Genomic DNA, 22,661 nt, shown 5'->3' on the forward strand with positions numbered 1-22,661 from the left:
TAGCCATCATGCCCAAAGTTTCTTCCTCTCCCATCCTTCCTCTCTCCCCAGGCAACTGATGATCTGTTGTCTCTCTGGATTGGTTCGCTTTTTCTAGAATTTTACATAGATGGAATATACCATATGTTTTCTGGTTTGCCTCTCATTCCCCATAATTATTTCGAGGACCATGTGGTGCCTATCAGTACTTCCTTGTTCCTTATTGCCGAGTAATATCCATTCTGTGGCTAGGCCATAATTTGTTTATCCCTTTGCTTGTTCATGAACACTCACAATGTTCTGCTACATGAGCCAGGCACTAATGAGGCAGAATGTGTCAGACTTTTACAAAAATTTTATTTTAAAATTATTGATTGATTTTAGGAAGTGAGAGAGAGAAAAACATTTATCTTCCTGTATGTGCCCTAACGGGAATCGAACGCACAATCTTGGCGTATCAGGGTGATGCTCTAACCACCAAGCTTTCAGGCCCAGGCAGAACCAGAACGTCGGATTTACCCAGGGGTATAGTTTGGCCACGTGAGCAGGATGAAATCAGAGAAGAAAAGAAGACAGGTGTGTATGTATATTCATGAAAGTAGTTAAAATGATTGCCTGTGAAAATAAAATTGAGTAAGAAGGAAGAGAAGACATTAATCAGGAAGGACTTTGAAAAAGTGGAAAGGTGAATATTTTAGAGATCAGCTGTGGGATCAGAGCATCACTGGGGTTGGCGTAGAGGTGGAAGTGAGCTGGAAATATAGAAAGCTCTTGTTAGAAACTTAGATACTTCAAATTGAAATCATAGAGAGGTTGCAGTCTTTTGAAACTGACACTGTCTGGGGTATAACCATATGTTTATCTTCACGTTTTGTGCTAGAGAAAGAAACAAGCTTTGTTAAAGCAAACACTTGAGTCACACAAGACTGAACTTCAGTCATCTGGAAAAAAGTTTCCTGGAAATGTCAATAAAACTTGAATTGTTGTCCAAGACAACTCAATAAGAAATTGGCTATTAAATGGAATATAAGATGTTGATTTTTTGCTCCCTTTGTCATTTCCACCCACCATCCGTATCTCACAGATTGCAGGAGATCTAGAGTTGTATCCAGATGAGGATGCTGTATCCCATAGCTCAGGTGATATTTGGGAAGAGTCAGTCTTCATCAGGGTTCATCTCGGGTAGTTAATTCCTCCATTTTCTATCAGTATGTTTACAGAGAAGAGTAATTTAAAAAGAGATTTGTGAATTCATGCCTAGAAGTGCATTATCAAAAGGGCACTGAATATAATTCCAGGTAGCATTTAAACATCATCAGACTATGTGCCTTTATTCAATGCATAAATGGTGGTGATATTGCAGAAGTCTTTAGGACAACAATAAGGCAAATTTGGCTTTGAGTTACAGCCACTACATATTCATTTAAAAACAAAATATTAATATATCCAAACAAATTTCTACCTCAATTAAGAAGATGAATTTTAGTAAAATTCAAAAGAACGAAAAGAAAAACCTATATGTATATAGAGAATATATTTTCTACACTAGGGCCAGGAAGATCAAAGGCCTGAGGTGGAAGTAGGTGTGAGTGTTGAAGGAGCAAAGTGAGCAGAAAACAGCAGGAAATGTGGAAAGAGAGGGTAGTGGGAAAGGTTATCACAAGGTCCATTGTGAGGGTGTTGACTTTGACTCTGAGACAAGAGAACAATGGAGGGTTTTGGACAGAGAAATAATGTCATCTGACTTTTATTTTAACAGGCTCCCTCTGGCAGTTGTGCTGACAGTAGACTGAAGAGAGACGGGGTTGAGAGCAGGGAGTTAGTTAGGAGGCCACTGCAATGGTCGGGGCAGAGATGAATAGGACTTGGGCCATGGTAGCAGTATGAAGAGATGAGAAATGGGCTCGAGCTTTGCTGATGAGTTGGATGATTCAAGCATGCCTTCTGGTGGTGTTCTGAAAACTGAGAGAATATAGTGACCATTTCTAAGAGGGGGAAGACTCCTGGGGAGAAATCTCAGTTGTGACCATGTTGAGTTTGAGCTGTCTGTCAGTCTCTACTGTGGAAAACCTTCTTAAAGCTAAATATTGCCTGTCTCTCTTAACATAAAAATTCAGTTCAGTGTTATAATAATGTTCACAAAGACTCTGCCCCTTGACTTGTTCTTGTCAAAGATGCTGACCATGCAGTCACATGAAGTCACTGTCCTACTATCCTATGCAAAGGCTTTCCACTGAATTTAGATACAATCTAAATTGCTCACCACAATCTCCAAGACCCTTCCTATACACCTACCTGCCCATCTCACCTGGTAACACCCCTCTTCATTCAGTAACACCCCCTCTTCATTCAGTAACACCCCTTCTTTATTCATTATGCTCCTTCAGTAGGGGCCCTTTTCCCTCTCTTGAACCTGCCAGGGTCATTTTGGTCTTATGCACTTGGTGTCGCTATTGTCTCTTTCTGGAATACTCTGCCCACTGTTTCTCTTCTGTACCAGCAGCTCTGTGTTGATTCAGATTGCAGCCCTCCTGTTACCTCAGAAAGTTCTTTTGTAATCATTATCATTATCTTCTTAGTTCTCCTCTTCCTCTGCAATTGTTCCTTCATTTATATACACATTCATTGTCTCCACCTTCCCTCCCTCACAAGGTGTCTTTTCTGACTAGTTTACCATTGCATTATCAGCACCTAAAATAGTGTCTGGCACACATTAGGAACTCAGTAAGTATCTGTGAAATAACTGTGTAGAGGTAAGAAGAAAAGGCTGAGATGCAGAGAGAAAACCCTATTTTCTCTTATAAAAAAATATGTCATTTTGTTGGCTACAATTTTGCCTCCATTGATGAATGTATTTTATTTTATACTAGATCTTACAAATTACAGAGTATTTCATTTGGGATTTTGTGTTAACACAAATCAATAGGCCAGACCATCCTCATTTCACATTATAAAAGACAAAGAAAATAATGTAGTTTCCTCCCAACTTTCAGAAGTTATAAACATCTTTGAAGTGGCTCTGCAATTTATTCAATTATAGACATGTCCTAGGTTCAGAATATAAATCCATATGGCATACACTTCGTGATTGTAAGACTGACCTAGACCACATGTTAGAATCAAGTTCCCCAATCCCTCTTTAGAGATTTTCATTCTTTTGCATAAAGAGGAGGCCACGTGTCTATAATTTTAATGAACAACCAAGTAATGTATTAGTTTTTCACCTTTGAAAATATTTACTTAATTATAGTTGCCACAAGAAGTCACATATTTTAAATCTCTAATCAACCTCCCAACAAAACAAAGAGTATTTTAATAAAGACATTTTATTTGCATTGATTGAAATATTTATGATAGGAAAATGCATTAATTTTATATTATTAAACCCAATTAAGCCAGTTTTTTACTGTGATTGAATAATTGATCAGAGTTAAAAAAAATTTAATCAAAGATTCTTATTCTACATCCTATATTCCACAGAAGGCTTTATTCAGTCACCTAGGAACTGAGAGCCCTCATTGAGAAGGCTCTAGTTGCTTGTAGAATCCACTGCAAAATAGGATTGCCATAAAAGCCACAGGAATGTGTAGCTCAGGCAGACTCAGCATCTCCCATAATGTTCAAATGAAAATGGTTCTTTATATTTCCTTTAATGAAAAAGACAGAGGAAAAAAAAGATGTGATTACAAACAGCACTGAAAATTACCTGGGTATTGCACTAAGTTTTTCCAGCTAAGGAGCACAATGTACAAAGGCTGTGCCCCTCTTCCACTGCAGCTGGGCCCCATGTGCTCCCCAACCCTGCACATTACCCCCATCTGGGGCTGCTTGACCCTTACATGCTCAGCCCTGACGCAGTCCTGGAGCCCACCCAGTCTTGAGAGAGGAGGCGATTAGAGACTGATTGAGTGGTTTCCTAGAAGTAGAAGCCATTTTGGGAATTAAAAAAGAGGAAACACCCATGAGAGCAAATGAGGCAGGAGGGAGGATGACTGGCTGAACTTTTGAACACAACTCCCTTCAGAGTGAGGATATATCAAGGGAGATTGGGTGGAAGGGTCCTGGGATGTGCTGCTCTTAAAGAAGGTTTGGGGTCAGTCATAGAGGCAGGAGACAAGGTAGACCATCTGTCCCTTCCAAGTATGAACAGGCCCATTCTGATGGATTTCCAATTTGGTAGTCAGTAGGGTTTCTGCTCAGTTATGCTCTCTGTAGCTTGAAGCTACATCACAGAGATTATCAGTTACCATATGGGCTTCAGAAATCTATTAGTAAGTCATAGTAATTAAGTTAAGTTAATTATATGATTGCAGAATATTCAGGAATGTTAAATTGAGGGGTCAGACACAAAAGTACTTGAATGATAACAACTTCCGGAAAAGGTCCTGTTCATTTCTGTGGCAGTTACCCAGCTAGTTCAGTTATTTTCCAGACATACTGAGCCTAGGCCATCAGAAACTGGCTTTTCCTATCATTCTGTGATGGTTTTTCTTCAGGATTTTGGGAGAGCCAATATTTACTTTGTGTTCTTACATTAGTTCAATGCAGAAAAAGCAAGGATTGTAATGAGATCGACCATTGGTTGCGCAGACTGGGTCATATTCTCTGCTGCAAGCGTATATGTCATTAGGAAAATCACAGAGTGGTGCCTAAACATAAAGAATGATATAAAATTTGTTAGATAATGCTTTTTAAATACAATGTACTTTATTCTTAACAGAAGATACCATACATCAAAATGGAATAAAATATGCTATATTGAGGTTTAGAAACAAGCAAACCACTGAGACATAAAATATTACTGCAATATTTAATCAACCCCAATATTATATACTTTTATTGGGTAGACAGGTGTGTGAGTGTGTTTCAATGATGCAGCCACTCTGTGCTCACTGCTCCTCACCCTGCCCCTCATTTCCCCATTAGTTCCCAACCCAAGGAATCATAACACTTCTGTGTTCATAATTGTCTTACCTGTCTCAGTGGTTTCACTGCTGAGGAATCTGTACTTTCAGAATATCATCACATATGTATGTATTCATATAGACTAGTATTTGCATAATCTACTTGGTTAGTGATGGCAGTATTGGTAATTAACATAAATAAACAATGTTGTAATTATTCTTATATGACCAGCTTTTAAAATTTCTTTGTAACCTTTATCTTTTTAGATGTGTAGAACTGTAGTTTATTTGCTTTACTTTTATGTAATCTGCTCTGTAAATATTAAAATTATTACTTTTTCTATGTTTAAGTGGAAAAACATTTCTATTCCTCTTGTTTTGCTAGTATAAACAATACTACTTTAAATACACTATAACCTTTACATAGTGCTTGAGTATAACAAGGATACCCAATAATAGAATCTGTGAATAATGGGATAATTCTATCAGGTATAAAATACCAAATGTTTTTACATGGCTGGCTAAATTTTATTCCTTTAACTTGGTGTAATAATAATATTGTTTTTACAATAGTATTTAAGGATCATTCTGTTGCACATTTTGTTTATTGAAATTTTGTATAAAAATTATAGCATATAAAATTTTAAAGTTTATCTTTTTCAAATTACAAGTGAGTCATTATTAACTTACCTCTCTGTATTTGGGTTTTGAACGTGAAAAAACAGTGTCTGTAACAAGCACACAAAGAATATGGAAAAAATTTGAAGAACAGAGGAAAAGAATCAGAGTCTCTGCTGGGAAGAACATATCTCCTTTAGAATCAAAATACTGTGCAATCTGCCTACACTGCAAGTTCTGAGGTGAGCCTTCTGTGAACATATCAATACAGTAAGTGCACAAAATAACTCCAAATCTGGAAACATCATTCCAAATTATCTTCACTCTGTGAAAAGTAATTTTATATATAGTGTAATAATCACCACACTCTTCCTGAAGATACTGCAGTTCTTCATATTTTTATTATGAATGAGGCATGCTACTCACAGAATACCATACCTTCCTTAGTGCCACTTCATATTCCTTGCAAATAGTCATGTGACATGAAGAAATTATTAACTACTTAATGAATTAGTACTCAGTTCTAATATCAGGGATCTGTTTGACACCTCACAGCTACTTTCCCATAAACATCACCAGTCTTCTTGTGTTTAAAGGAAGATCAGTTGTCAGGAGAGGGATCAATGAGCTCTCACCTTACACAGAGCTTGACATTATTGGACTCACAACTGGCGAACAACAATCAGACTGTCTAGGAATATCTGATATAGAAATATCGTTACTCCCTACACTCTGCTTTTAGCAACCCTGGAATCTGACCTCCAAAAATGAAAAACATTAGGTCAATGTCTTAGTGATTAATGAACCAAAAGCTAAATTCCACGGCTTGTTCTAACCCCCTCTGTCTCCATCTCTAGAGCGGGCAAGGTGAAATCAGCCCACCCATGCAGTTTTTTAAAAGGTATTTGGAACATTCTCCCTTTCATAGGCCAGTGTAGGTATTACAAATCCAATACAAGTAGCTACTCCTCATCCAGATAACAGTAATCATCTCCTGCATTTTCTAAGATGTGTGTGACTCGCCCAACCAGAACCGAAAAACGTACTCACCAGAATAAAGAGGAAACTCCAAGGCAATGAAGAAAATCACCTTGATCAACAGTGAGAAGAGAGACATTTTATCAAGTCTGTAGAAGAAACTGAAAAGGAAAGTTTATAGTATATGACAGATTGACAAGTCACCAACTTCTAAATGAAAGTTTCTTACAAGTGAAGGACCTTCTTCACTGCCCTAGATTCCAGATTATTTTGGACGTCTACCATTTCTTCCCCAAACACACAGGGTCAAGAGGACATAGACAGATGAACAGAAGGCCTCGTAGAGACTTGAGGGAAAAATCAGGACACAGTGTCAGCAAACTTAAGAAAGGAATGACCATTCCCAACTCATGGCTTGGCTCTAAGAGGCCTGACCATATTTCAGGGAATACACACATTGGAGTCTCAGTTGGCCTCCGACTCTAGAGACAGTTCAGGATCGACTGACCTGGTGTGATCCCCACAGCAATGCTGCACACCAGGGCCACCTGAAGACTCCCCATCTGCCCTTCCTCAAACAGAGAAGGCCGTGGAGACTGACCTGCCACTATGGAGACTGTGCCTCTTTGTTCACTCTTTCTTCTCAACCACCTCCTCCCAGCTGAGGTGACTCCTATACCAGCCTGCTGGTGAGGAGCTTGATGGGGGATAGGTGACTCATGATATCATGAGACACAGAGGTCCTCTGTGTTCTGTCTGGAGGCTGTAATAGAGCTTGTGAACAATACCGCACAAATAGTTCTCAATAGGTCTTCTAGCTTTGGGACAGTCTTATCTGGTATACCCAGAAGTAGGGGGTGAAATTTACATTAGGCAGTGCTTTGAAACCCTAAGATAGGTAAGTGATGTGAAAAAGATTTTCAAGCTACAGAGTTGGAAAGGAGAATAAAATGAAGAAAGAGAATAAATTTTGGAAAACTCTAATTAGTTGCATTTGTAGACCCTCAATATTTTGTAACACTAGAAGGAGAATAGATTTTAAGAATTTTGGTATTTATTAGACTTTTTAAATTTTGAGATTAATGCAGACTGTCCTAAAGGTTTAAGTACTACAACAGAGAGTTATCAGGTTCCTTTTAATTGACTTCCTCCCATGGGAAAATCTCCTAAAGCTATAATAGAAATTCACCACCAGGAATGACGTTCAACAGCCCGAGATAAATGAGAGGCAGCCAGCCGTGGAACGTGGGCCGGAGGACAGTGTGAAAGTATTAGGTCAGAAGAGAAAGAAGGCTCAGGAATGATGTTGAGACCACAATGGATAATGCCGTAAATTATATACTGAATAATATGATCTGAGGAATAAATAAGTAAAGAACACAAGATTAAGTCAGTATGGCTAAGCTGACTCAAAATGGAGTCTGTGTGGTCAAGTTGAGAAAACTAGTTCAAAGCAAATGGGCTGAAACAGGAGAAATAGATTTCAACTTAATTGGCCTGAGGGCTCAAACTCTTCAACTTTTCAGTGTTGCATCAATGCCTGCAGATATACAAATTCTCATATATAACTCTCTGAAAGACTTAGGAAAGAATGAACAACATAGGAAGGAATGTTGTTGTGTTCAGAGTGACATCTGTTAGAACATCAAATGTATGGAAAAGTTTTATTTTGAAACAATTGGAGGCTAAGCCTACAGGACTGATTTTTTTTAAGAATGTACCTTTCATTATAAGAACTCTTAACTGCTCTTTCTTTTGAAAAACTCAGTGTGTTACCTAGCATTGTTTCTGATTTGCAAATCCTAAGACCCTTGAGTAAAAGTGTCAAGTTTAAATTTTGCAAAGCCTCTGATTCCTTTATGCTGAGACAGCAGGTACAATTTATAGAATGTACACCACCAAGATTAATCATAATGTAAACTATAGGCTTTTGGTGATTATGATGTGTCACTGTAGTTCCATCAGTAGTAACAAATGTACCAGCCTAGTGCAGGATATTGATAATACTGTAGGCTATCCATGGGTGGTGGCAAGGGGATCTATGGCAAATCTCTTTACCCTTTCCTTAACTTTTCTATGAACATAAAACTGCAGGGGAAATAAAGTTTCAACTTTTTAAAAAGACTAGAAAGCTTAACTAGGTGATGATGCAATGGATAGAGCATCAGTCTGGGATGCTGACGACCCAGGTTCAAAATCCCAAAGTCACTGGCTTGAGCACACGCTAATCTGGCTTGATCGCGGGCTCATCCAGCTTGAGCACAGGCTCACCCACTTGTGCACGGGGTCTTATGATTGAAAGTGGAATAATAGACATGACCCCATGGTCACTGGCTTCACCTCAAAGGTTGCTGGATTGAGGCCAAAGATAACTGGCTTGAGTCCAAGGTTTCTGGTTTGAGTAAGGCGGTCACTCACTCTGCTATAGCTCCTGAATCAAGGCACATATGAGAAAGTAATCACTGAACAACTAAGGTGCCACAAGAAGAATTGATACTTCTCATCTCTCATTTCTTGTCTGTATGCCCCTGTTTCTCTCGCTTTATCTGTCACTCTGTCACTAAAGAAAAAATAAATAAATAATAGAAATGACTACGTAATACTGTTTTATAAATGGACTGATGACCTGAAAAGATATTCCTTCACTAAGAGATTCAGGTGGATTATAAGCACATCAAAACAAGATTATCAGTAGTACACAGGCGAAATTAATTCAAAAGCAAAATGAGATACTTTTCAGACTCACTTGATTTCCAAACACATCAAAAGTGTAATACAAAGAGTCAACCCATTAGATAAACTTTGGGCTTTTTTTGAAAATGATGAGTCAGTGTAGGTTCATAACAAATGTACAACTCTGGTAGGGAGTGTTAAGAATGAGGGAGGCAGGGATTCCCCAAGGTGCCAGCAGAGTAGGCAGACATACAAACTGCCACCTCATGGGACCAAACCAGATTACAAATTACTTTAAGAACAATCATCAAGAAAAACCAACTTTGGACTAAAAGATGAGCACTCAAAAACTAGGGAGCACTGAAGAATCCACACCGAGCCTGGTAGTAAGTACAGGGTTGCAGTGGGGGCTCTCCCCTGCTCCCAGGAGTGAGGGATGGCTGACGGCCCAGAGGGTTTCTAAATGTGGGCAGGGAGACCCTGAGAGGTTGGGGCCTCAGTCCCAGGACCAGAACCCCAGCCTAGAAACCTAGATGTTGAAGGAGCAGCCTGATATATTGAGTTCAGAGGAGAGAGGGATTTCTGTCTGTAGGAAACGGCTAGCAAAGATGTTGTAGCTTTAAAATGCCAGTGAAGAAAATATTGCTTACAACCACTTCCATGGAGCTCTGGAGGTGAGGAGGGCAGAGAGGACTGCTGTTGCGTAAAGAGAGTGGGGAGATCAAGGCATGGGGACACAAATGGTGATGGGGCGAAGAATACCTGAGCTGAGTCATTCTCCAATAATGAAGCGGCCATTGCTAGGTGGAGGGTCACTCCCTCTATCCAGAACAATTGTAGCATAATGCCAAGTTACCTACCTCCAAAAAGCTCTCCAGCTCCAATCAGTGCGAGATGGCGCTCAGATAGGAGGAACAAAAAGGAGGGACAGTGACTCAGATTTCTGGGGAGACCTGAGCAATTACTCCCCTTTCTGATATGTAGAATGTGCCTTGCCCCCATAGAGTAACTGGGCAGAAAACTTCTGGTTAACAGAGATCACATCCACTGTATTCCTGGATAGTTTTTCAACTGGGGTCAAAGAGCAAGGTAAACCCTCTACCCCCATCCTAAACACAGAAGTTCCCTGTTGGGCTTAGCAAACAAACATTAGGGAAATTAAGACTTTTAAGCAGCTCAACTTGTTAAGGAGACTTAAAATCCAAGCAATCAACCGAGGCTGAGTGTAAAGCCCTGGCGGAGGGGCTGCATTCCATATACCAACCTCAGATGCACAACCCAAACAAGCTTGCAAACTGCACACAGAAAAAATGGGAAGACAGAGAAATGTAATTTACATGAATCAACAAGAGAAATCTCCAAAAAAAAAAAACACAAAAAACAAACAAAACTGATTGAGATAGAAGTAACCATTTTACCGGATGCAGAGTTAAAATAATAATTGTTAGGATGCTTAAGGATCTCAGGGTGACAATGAATGGACTTAATGAGCACCTAAAAAATGAAATTGCAAGCTTCAAAAAGGACACTGGGCCCTGGCCGGTTGGCTCAGCAGTAGAGCGTCGGCCTGGCGTGTGGGGGACCTGGGTTCGATTCCCGGCCAGGGCACACAGGAGAAGCACCCATTTGCTTCTCCACCACCCCCTCCTTCCTCTCTGTCTCTCTCTTCCCCTCCCGCAGCCGAGGCTCCATTGGAGCAAAGATGGCCCGGGTGCTGGGGATGGCTCCTTGGCCTCTGCCCCAGGCGCTAGAGTGGCTCTGGTCGTGGCAGAGCGACGCCCTGGAGGGGCAGAGCATCGCTCCATAGTGGGCAGAGCGCCGCCCTTGGTGGGCGTGCCGGGTGGATCCCGGTGGGGCGCATGCGGGAGTCTGTCTGACTGTCTCTCCCCGTTTCCAGCTTCAGAAAAATACAAAAAAAAAAAAAACCAACAAAAGACTGAAATCAGAAAAAAGAATAAATCAGAAATTATAATTACAATATTGGAAATAAAGACTACATAGGATGGAATCAACAGCAGGCTTTATGAAGCAGAGGACCGAATCATCAAATTAGAGAACAAGTTAAATAAAAACACAGAAACAGAGCAGTAAAAAGAAAAGATGCTCAAAAAGTCTTAAGGAAACTATAAGAGAACTCTGTGACAATATGAATAGAAATAACATCCACATCATAGGCGTTCCTGAAGGAGAAGAGATAGAATAAGGGAAAGAGAACCTGATTGAAGGAATCATAGCAGAAAACATTCCTAAATTGATGAAGGAAAAGGTCACACAAGTTCAAGGAGCACAGAGAATCCTGGTAAAGAGAAACCCAATGAGGCCTACATCAAGACACATCATAACTAAAATACCAAAGTTAAGAGATAAAGAGAAAAATACTAAAAGCAGGAAGAGAAAAGAAGTCAAATACCTGTAGAGGAACCCCCATAGGGATGACATTAGACTTTTCAACAGGCCAAAAAGGAATCGCAAGAAGTATTTAAAGTAATGTAAAACAAGAGCCTACAACAAAGATTTTTTTATCCAGCAAGACTATCGTTTAAAATTGCAGAAGAAATAAAAGCTTCCCAGACAAAAACAAACAACAACAACAACAAAAAAAACACAAAAAAAACAAACCCAAAACTCAAGGAATTTGTTACAATCAAACCAGTACTGCAGGAAATGTTAAGAAGCTTGCTGTAAAAAGAGCAAAGAAAAAATAAATTAATAAAAGAGGATTATAGATTTAAAGAATAAAATGGCAATAAACAACTACTTATCAATAATAACCTTAAATGTAAATGGATTAAATGCTCCAATCAAAAGACATAGGGTAGCTGTATGGATAAGAAAACAGGTGTTGTACATATGCTGTCTACAAGAGACCCACCTCAAAACAAAAGATACACATAGACTGAGAGTAAAGGGATGGAAAAAAGTATTTCATGCAAACAGAAAGGAAAAAAAAGCTGAAGTAGCAATAGTAATCTCTGAGAAAATAAATTTTAAAACAGGCTATGGCAAGAGATAAAAGTTTCTACATAATGATAAAAGGAACTTTACTACAGGAGGATATAACTATTATAAATATATATGTACCTAATATAGGAGCTTCTAAATATATAAAACAGATTTTCATGGACAAAAAGGGCAGATCAACAGCAATACTATAATAGTAGGGGATTTTAATACCCCACTAACATTAATGGATAGAACCTCCAGAGAGAAAATTAACAAAGAAATAGCGGCCTTAAATGACACATTAGATCAACTGGATTTAACAGATATCTTCATAACCTTTCACCCCAAAGCAGTAGAATATACATTCTTTTCAAGTGCTCATGGTACATTCTCTGGGGTAGACCACATGTTAGGACACAAAACAAGTCTTAATAAATTTAAGACGATTGATATCATATCAAGCCCCTTCTCTGATCATAACAGCATGAAACTAGATATCAACTACAATTGAAAAACTTTCAAAAGTTGAAAACTAAATAGCATGCTATTAAATAATGAGTGGGTTAAAAATGAGATTAAGGAAAAAATCAAAAACTTTCTTGAAACAAATGAAAATGGACATACAACAACTCAAAATTTATGGGACACAGCAAAAGTAATCCTGAGAGGGAAGTTCATAGCATTATAAGCATACCTTAAGAAGCAAGAAAAAGCACAAATTAACAAGTTAACCTTGCACCTAAGAGAACTGGAAAAGGAACAGCAAGTATAAAGCCAAGAGAAAGTAGAAGGAAGGAGATAATAAAGATCAGAGCGGAAATAAATGACAGGCAAAAAAAAAAAAAAAAAATACAGAAGATCAATGAAACCAAGAGTTAGTTTGAAAAGGTAAACAAAATTGATGAACCTTTAACCAGACTCACCAAGAAAAAAAAAGGGCTCAAATAAATACAATTAGAAATGAGAGTGGAGAGGTAACAACTGACACAGCAGAAATTCAAAGGATTGTAAGACAATACTATGAAGAACTGTAGACCCAAAATGGGACACTCTAGATGAAGTGGATAAATTCTTTGAAAAATATAATCATTCAAACATCATTCTGGAAGAATCAGAAAACCTAAACAGACCTATTATAATAAAAGAGATAGAAACTTATCAAAAAACTTCCAACAAATAAAAATACTGGGCCTGATGGCTTCACAGGCGAATTTTACCAAATATTCAAAGAAGAAATAACTCCTATCTTTTTCAAGCTATTTCAAAAAATTCAAAAGGAGAGAAAACTTCCAAATTCCTTTTATCAGGCAAAAATAATCCTCATTCCAAAGCCAGGCAAAGATACCACAAAGAAAGAAAACTATTGTCCAATATTCGTGATGAACATGGATGCTAAAATTCTCAACAAAATATTAGCAAATGGAATCCAGCAATACATGAAAAGATCATACATCATGATCCAGTGGGATTTATTCTGGTGAGGCAAGGCTGGTACAGTGTTCACAAATCAGGTACAGTATTCGCAAATCAATCAACATGATTCATCACATAAACAAAAGGAAGGATAGAAACCACATGATAATAATAATAGATGCAGAAAAGCATTTGATAAAATCTAGCATGCATTTTTGATCAAAATTCTAAGCAAAGTGAGGATACAGGGAACATACCTGAACATGATAAAGGCCATTTATGACAAACCCACAGCCAACATCATACGCAATGGGCAAAAATAAAAGCAATCCCCTAAGAACAGGAACAAGGCAGGTGTGCCTCCTTTCACCAATCTTATTCAACATAGCTTTGGAAGTCCTAGCCACAGCAATCAGATAAAAAGAAGAAATAAAATGCATCTAATTTGGAAAATAAGAAGTAAAACTTGCATTATTTGCTGATGACTTGATACTGTACATAGAAAACCGTAAAGTCCCAATCAGAAAACTACTGGATGTAATAAATGAATTCAGTGAGGTTGCAGGATATAAAATCAATATTCAGAAATCAGTGGCATTTATATACACCAACAATGAACTGTCTGAAAGAGAAACTAAGGAAACAATCCCCTTCACTATTGCGACCAAATAAATAAAGTACCTAGGAGTAAATTTAACCAAGGAGGTTAAAGACCTGTACTCAGCAAATGATAAAACACTAATAAAAGAAATTAAGAAAGATACAAACAAGTAGAAGCATATACTGTGTTCACAAATAGGAAGAATAAACAGCATTAAAATGTCTATACTATCCAAGCAATATATAAATTAAATGCAATTCCTATTAAAATTCCATAGCATACTTTAGAGATATAGAATTAATAGTCCAAAAATTTATATGGAACCAAGAAATAACACGAATAGCCTCAGCAATCTTGAAAAGGAAAAACAAAGCGGGGGGTATCACACTTCCTGATATCAAGTTATACTACAAGGCCATTGTACTCAAAACTGCTTGGTACTGGCATAAGAACAGGCATACAGATCAATGGAACAAAACAGAGAACACAGAAATAAACCCACACCTTTATGGCCAGTTGATATTTCACAAAGCAGGTAAGAGCATACAATTAAGTAAAGACTGTCTCTTTAACAAATGGTGCTGGGAAAATGGGACAAATACATGCAAAAAAAAAAAAAAAAAAAAAAAAAAAAGAAACTAGACCAACTTACACCATTCACAAAAATAAACTCAAAATGGATAAAAGACTTGAATGTAAGTCATGAAACCATGATCATCTTGGAAGAAAACAGGCAGTAAGATATCCGACATCTCTCACAGCAATATATTTGCCGATTTAACTCCATGGGCAAGTGTATTAAAGGACAGGATGGACAAATGGGACTAAGGCAAACTAAAAAGCTTTTGCACAGCTAAAAGCAACATAAACAGAATAAAGAGACAACCCACACAATGGGAGAACATAATCGCCAACACGTCTGATAAGGGGTTAATAACTAAAATCTGTAAATAACTTGTAAAACTCAAGACCAGGAAAGTAAACAAGTCAATCAAAAATTAAGCAAAAGAACTGAATAGACACTTCTCTGAAGAGGACACTTCTCATACAGATGGCCAATGGCATATGAAAAAATGTTCAACACCACTAATCATTAGAGAAATGCAAATTAAAACCACAATGAGTTACCACCTCACACCTGTCAGAATGGCGCTCATTAACAAAACAACACAGAATAAGTGCTGGTGAGGATGTGGAGAAAGGGGAACCCTCCTACACTGCTGGTGGGAATGCAGACTGGTGCAGCCACTGTGGAAAACAGTATGCAGATTCCTCAAAAAATTAAAAATCAAACTGCCTTTTGACCCAGTTATCCCACTTCTAGGAATATATCCTAAGAATATCAAATCACTGATTCAAAAGAAGAAATACACCCCCATGTTTATTGCAGAATTGTTTACAATAGCCAAGATCTGGAAACAACTAAAGTGTCAATCAGTAGAGAACTGGATTAAAAAGCAGTGGTACATATACACAATGGAAAACTACAGAGCCATGAGAAAGAAGGAAATCTTACCATTTGTGGCAACATGGATGGACCTGGAGTCTATTTTGCTAAGCGAAATTAACCAGGCAGAGAAAGTAAAATATCATATGTCCTCACTCGTATGAGGAATCCAATGAACAATGTGATCTGAGGAACGGAAGAGAGGCAGAGAAGGGGTTAAAGAGTCCAGAGGGAAAGCAGTCAGAGGAAAAGGGGAGGAGGGAAAGGGATCAAAGAAAGGAAAAACATTAGGGAAAATATATACACAAAACGCAGAGATAGAGGGTAGGATTGTTAATCATGGCGGAGAAGAGATGGTTAAAGGGGGTATCGAGGATAACACGGGGTGGGGGAGGAGGGAGGGAGATGTATTTGGGAGAACACTTGTAACTTTGTAACACACAAATTAAAATCAATTAAAAATGAGGAGGCTATGCATATGTGTGTGGGTGTGGCGCAGAGTGCATTCCTAGCAGCTGCCGCTGATGCAATGCTGTGAGTATACACCAGCTTCCAGAAGCCTCCTGGGCATAACGAGGAATGAAGCTCGCCCTCTATAAGGAAGTAACTTAGCACCAACCACTCAGCTTCCTGATCTTTTCAGCCATTGGCTATGAAGGACACACTGTAACATTCTATTGGCTGAACCCATCTATATAAGCTTACTTACTTCCTGAATAAAGTGGATCTGCGTCACTGAACCTGGTCCCCAGAGTCTACTGAACCTGGTCCCCAGAGTCGGGTCTTTGGGTCTCCATCGTCCTCACCCCCGGCAGGACTTTTCTGCAAGTGGCACCTGAACATGGGGCAGGGACCTAACTGGCATCCAAGGACGTGTGAGTGACCCTCTGCAATGGGAAACCTTCTCCCTCACTCCTGAGCCCCACAGGCTCGAGCCCTGCACGCCCTATTGCAGAGTAGACGAGTCAAAGTTTGTGAAAAGGATCCCTGTACCTACTGGGAGATTCTCTCTGGACTCAATCCCTGGATTGAGGACGCGCAGCTCTGGGACCCGGATACTTGGACCCAAGCTCTTCTATGTGTTCATTCGGCTGAGGTACATGAGGGACGGTCCTTCCCTCTTGGCCTCACTCCTGCCTTATTGGCAGTACACCCCTGCTTGACCGGTGCTCCTGCTGGGGACCCTCCATTGGTCCCTGGGTCTTGCAGGAGGGACCCATTCGCCCCTCTCCACTGAGGAGGAAAGTAGTTTAGCCTTTGAATTTGCAGCTGAGCGTGCAGAAATGAAACTAACTGAATTGCTAACTGCGCCATCAGCTTCGCCAAAGGGAAAAGCAGAAGTCGCTACTTCTGCATTCCCTGCCGGGGCTCAGGGCCCCACCCCAGCCTCTCAGATGCCATTTTCTCCAATGCATGTTCCTGCTGCAGACCCATGGGCCAGCCTATATGCCCCCAAGTGTTAGCAAAGAGGTATTTCCCATGAATCATGCCCTCCCAGCTCAAAGGTTAAAGCCTTTTGTTCCCAATGGCAAATCACACACCGCCTTGGCATTCCTTATAACAGGGGTCCCCAAACTACGGCCCGCGGGCTGCATGCGGCCCCCTGAGGCCATTTATCCGGCCCCCGCCGCACTTCCGGAAGGAGCACCTCTTTCATTGGTGGTCAGTGAGAGGAGCATAGTTCCCATTGAAATACTGGTCAGTTTGTTGATTTAAATTTACTTGTTCTTTATTTTAAATACTGTATTTGTTCCCATTTTGTTTTTTTACTTTAAAATAAGGTATGTGCAGTGTGCATAGGGATTTGTTCATAGTTGTTTTTTTTTTATAGTCTGGCCCTCCAACGGTCTGAGGGACAATGAACTGGCCCCCTATGTAAAAAGTTTGGGGACCCCTGCCTTATAATATCCAAGGAGAAGCTGTTGTAGAATGGCGATACCCTAGCGTGCGGAGGACCCGGGTTCAATTCCCGGCCAGGGCAAACAGGAGAAGCATCTATTTGCTTCTCCACCCCTCCGCCGCGCTTTCCTCTCTGTCTCTCTCTTCCCCTCCCGCAGCCAAGGCTCCGTTGGAGCAAAGATGGCCCGGGCGCTGGGGATGGCTCTGTGGCCTCTGCCTCAGGTGCTGGAGTGGCTCTGGTCGCAACATGGCGACGCCCAGGATGGGCAGAGCATCGCCCCCTGGTGGGCAGAGCGTCGCCCCTGGTGGGCGTGCCGGGTGGATCCCGGTCGGGCGCATGCAGGAGTCTGTCTGACTGTCTCTCCCTGTTTCCAGCTTCAGAAAAAAAAAAAAAAAAAAAGAATGGCGATACAGAGACATAAAGCTTCAAATTCAAAAAGAAAGGGCAGGGGATATGCCCCAGGCCTCACCCGGAGAAGTGCTTCTCCATGCTGTATTCACTCTCAATTATTTAACTTTTGATTTTGAAGGAGTAACTCCTGCTTATAAACATTGGGGAGGCCTTCATAGCCAACCAACCCCATTACCATTAGTACGGTGGAAGGACTCAGCCACAGCTCAGTGGCAGGGACCGCACCCTCTTCTAACACAAGCGAGAGGTTATGCTTGTGTTATTCCAGAAAACAGCCCACATTCAATTTGGATCCCAGGAAGGAATGTATGGCCACTCTCGGTGTCCCAAGATGACCCCACCAACAATGCCTCCAACACCTGCAAACCCTCCAGTTTTGGAAGCTGAGGAACGGAATGCAAGCATATGCAGTACGCAGCCCACAGCAAAGAAATAAATAGACACTTCTCCAAAGAGTATATACAGATGGCCAATAGGCATATGAAAAAATGCTCAACATCACTAATCATTAGAGAAATGCAAATTAAAACCACAATGAGATATCACCTCACACCAGTCAGAATGGCGCTCATCAACAAAACAACACAGAATAAGTGCTGGCGAGGAAGTGGAGAAAAGGGAACCCTCCATCACTGCTGGTGGGAATGCAGACTGGTGCTTATTGCCTTTTGACCCAGCTATCCTACTTTTAGGAATATACCCTAAGAACACCATAGAACAGTTCTAAAAGGAGAAATGCACCCCCATGTTTATGGCAGCATTGTTCACAATAGCGAAGATCTGGAAACAGCCCAAGTGTCTGTCAGAGGACGAGTGGATTAAAAAGCTTTGGTACATATATATTATGGAATACTACTCAGCCATAAGAAATGATGACATCAGATCATTTACAATAACATGGATGGACCTTGATAACATTATATGGAGTGAAATAAGTAAATCAGAAAAAACTAACAACTATATGAACCGATACCTAGATGGGATATAAAAATGGGACTCAGAGACATGTACAAGAGTGTGATGGTAACAGTGGGTGGGGTGGGGTGGGGCATGGGGAGGGGGCAAGGAAGGAGAGAGAGGGGGTGGGGGGAGGGGAGCGGCACAAAGAAAACCAGATAGAAAGTGACAGAAGACAATTTGACTTTGGGTGAGAGGTATGCAATATAATCAAATGTCAAAATAATCTGGAGATGTTTTCTCGGAACATATGTACCCTGATTTATCAATGTACTGCATTAAAATTAATAAAATAAGATTAAAAATAAAATCTTAGAGCTTTGTTAGGGACTTTCCCTAAGCCATGCAGCTTAGTGACTACTGTCTAAGTGGGCTAAAAATAAACTAATGTTGCTTAGTAATAAGAGATGCATCAGTTTCTATATCTAAAAGTCTTTTGTATTGTTTATTATAGGCCATCAGAGGAACTAAATTCCCTCTTTTCTCAGTGCCTCATTTTTCAGGATGTTGCCTTATAAGCAGCCAACTGCCTGAAGCAGCTTTAGATAAATTCTTAAAATGACTTAATTTTACTTACTTCCTTAGTTTTACAGTTTTGAGCATATTTTTACACACAAACAAGACAATTTTCAACACAGAATCACAAGTATAACATAATTTTAATCCTAATACTTGAATTCTTATTTGGTTTCAAATTTTGAATATACCTTACAATGTATTAACCAAATTAGCAAGTCTTAAGGATCCATATTCTATTCAATTTAAATTTAAATGAACGCTCCTTATAATTTCTAATATTTTTTTTTGTATTTTTCTGAAGCCGGAAATGGGGAGAGACAGTCAGACAGACTCCCGCATGCGCCGACCGGGATCCACCCAGCACGTCCACCAGGGGCAACGCTCTGCCCACCAGGGGGCGATGCTCTGTCCCTCTGGGGCGTCGCTCTGCCGCAGTCAGAGCCACTCTAGCGCCTGGGGCAGAGGCCAAGCAGCCATCCCCAGCGCCTGGGCCGTCTTTGCTCCAATGGAGCCTTGGCTGCGGGAGGGGAAGAGAGAGACAGAGAGGAAGGGGGGGTGGAGAAGCAAATGGGCGCTTCTCCTATGTGCCCTGGCCGGGAATCGAACCTGGGTCCCCCGCACGCCAGGCTGACGCTCTACTGCTGAGCCAACCGGCCAGGGCCTATAATTTCTAATTTTAAAGCAAAAAATATATGGATGAAACTTTTCAATATAAAAGCCAGCATTTTTAGTCTTTGCATGTAAACACTTAATTCAGGCCTTAAAATCACATTTTAGACAACATCAAACAAAAACTAAACAAATTAGAATAAGACAAACCAGACCAGACAAACCAAAGAGAAACCTGAGATTTCAGAGCACAGACTAGAAAGATGCCTGCCTGATTTTAATCAGGGCATTTCTGACAGAGGGACTGACAATGGATGAGACTAAACAAAATTTCCCCAAGAAAATTCTCTTAGCAGCTGCTGGGATATTTTCTATAGTCAGATCCAACACACATCTCCTGCCTCAGTTTCCAGGCAAAGAATAAGAAAGAAACAAAATGATAGCTCAGAGGATTGTAGCTGAAACACCAAAGAAAATCAGTATTTATTTATTTTATTATTACAAAGACTAGAGAATTCTAAGGACTTCATGATTCTGCTATATGTCCTAATTCTAATTGAATTTGTACCAACTGATGTAAAGCTGCAAGCTTTTCTTCCTTGTCTCCAACTCCAGTGATTTGCATTCAGGCTTTAAGACAAGCAATCTAATCTGAGCTTTAACAGCATCAGTATAACCAGTTTGTTGCCAACAGCTGCATAAGAGTCAACACTGATGAGCATTTCAAAAGTAGCTCCCGGGGGATTATTTCTGGCGTTCATGTGAGATTTTCAAAGAGCCTCCTCTCTCCACCAAGATTTGAACTGTAAATATTGCCCTGGTTCCAAAACCATACTAGCAAGTAAATCCCAATTCAAAGGAATCATTAAATGATCATTACAATAGGAAGAGATAAGGCCTTGAACATATGGGGACTGAGGTCCATACGTAGCAACAGATTGACTAGCTTTGAGAAAGTAAATTCAATTTGGTCAAATTGGATATTATGCTCTTCCCCAGGATCTGGAGCATTGAGAGGAAAAGGCTGTCGAATAATTGGAGAAATAGATGCAGAAATATTACTAGAATTAGATTCCAAATCATCATGATGCACAAGCACCTGTTGCATTTCAGAGGTTTCAGGGAATTGAAAAATCCTTCCCCTGCCAGTACCAATTAATATTTGACCTTGAATTGGAGGAGCCGTAGGCTCACATATATCTTGCTCTTGAACAGGATAAGCAGTATACTGATTTCCAATCTCCTGTCGTTCCAGTGTAAATTGTAGTTTATTTAATAAATGTTTTAGGCAACATCATCCATAGGGGCTCCCTCATTCTTTAAGAAAGGGATGAAAGCCTAGGGACAGCTGAATTTTATTAAGATTATCAGTAACTTCAGAAGCAGAGATAGTATTGTCCAAATCATTATTCTGTTCACTCTGTGCTGAATCAAATTTTTCAGGCTCATTATAAATAACCTCACTCAAGATTTAACAGAATCTCCATCTGACTGCAAAGGGCCAAGGGCTGTAGCAATAAGATTATAAGCAGCCCACATCTCAGCATTAAGCGAATCTCCATGCTTATGAGCACGGCATAAAGATTTTCCTACTTGTTGCCAAACATTCAAATTCAATTGCTTACAATGTTCAGGAGTATACCAATAACAGTGTTTCTGAATAGCATGTAAAAGATGTAACAAAACCTTGTCTTTTATCTGAATCCCTGATCCTCTTGAGAGGGATTTTAAAACTTGTACATAGTCATCTAATAATAAATGGGAATTCCCCATGACTTTGCTAGTTTTCCCGAAAGTTTCACATACACAGCGTGTCCTACTTACCCTTTTGGGGTTCCACCTGATCCTAATCTCTTCTTCAGGCCCCACGATAGGCACCAAATGTTGTTGTGAGTCGGGGGTACAGAGAGAGAGATTAGCAGACGAAATCATTGTGGACTAGCAAAGGACCACCGCTCGCTCAGGCCAATGGCGCCGAGTTCGCTCTGTGTCTATTTTTATTCACAAGATTTCAAAAAGCTTGTTTACTTAGAAATTGGCATAGCATCAAGCATAACCTTTACTTAAAGATAAATAGAATACATCTGCATGATAGCTTAATAACAATATAATATCAGAAGGCATTAATTGCTGTTGCTTCTATGGTTCCCACAGCATTCCTCTCTTTATCTCAAGGGATAACCTTGAAAGGAACAGAAATCTTATGAGAATGTTTTACTGAGAAAAAGTCCAGCAACTGCCTTCAGTCACATAGACCTGTTTTAGTGACCTGCCTTCAAGTCACAAAACAATTCTCTTGGCAAAACATTCTTTTCTTGTTGGCTGTGTTCCCATCCAAGGCCATGCAATGGATTATTCCACTACAGATGACCATGAACCTGAACAATGCTACATCGTTGTCTTCAAGTATTAATTCTACATTTCTATAGTAAAATCCATTCTAAGTGGGCATGTGGCCTTGCAGTTGAGCATCATTCTCATAGGTACAGAGGATTGGACCACCATCTGGCCTGTATCCTGAAATGGAAGACTTGAGTGGTGAATGCACGATTCCCTCCAGCTAAGACCTGTCCATCCACCTTGGAACCATTACATGAAAAGGAGAAAATCACAAATCAAGATCCTTGACCCTTCTTCCTCTGTTCTGTTCGTTTAGTCTGTATCCTGACAAGTACAACCCTCTTGACCAAACCTCTGGGCAGAAATTGC

General features: G+C 40.0%; 1 protein-coding gene across 1 annotated transcript in view; it reads right to left on the reverse strand.

Moving 5' to 3' along the window:
- Positions 1 to 2,820: 2,820 nt before the first annotated feature.
- The window catches only part of LOC136333574 (sperm-associated acrosin inhibitor-like), a 28,851-nt gene continuing 9,010 nt past the window's right edge, over positions 2,821 to 22,661 (reverse strand). Inside the window, exons 4-7 of the mRNA XM_066272912.1 lie at positions 6,552 to 6,591; positions 5,574 to 5,611; positions 4,513 to 4,628; positions 2,821 to 3,626 (exon numbers count right to left, since the gene is read on the reverse strand). Of these exons, the coding sequence (XP_066129009.1) occupies positions 3,581 to 3,626; positions 4,513 to 4,628; positions 5,574 to 5,611; positions 6,552 to 6,591 (240 nt within the window). The 3' untranslated portion in view covers positions 2,821 to 3,580. The remainder of the gene's footprint in view (positions 3,627 to 4,512; positions 4,629 to 5,573; positions 5,612 to 6,551; positions 6,592 to 22,661) is intronic.

This window comes from Saccopteryx bilineata, chromosome 4 (genome assembly GCF_036850765.1).
Source record: "Saccopteryx bilineata isolate mSacBil1 chromosome 4, mSacBil1_pri_phased_curated, whole genome shotgun sequence".
Taxonomy (NCBI): domain Eukaryota; kingdom Metazoa; phylum Chordata; class Mammalia; order Chiroptera; family Emballonuridae; genus Saccopteryx; species Saccopteryx bilineata.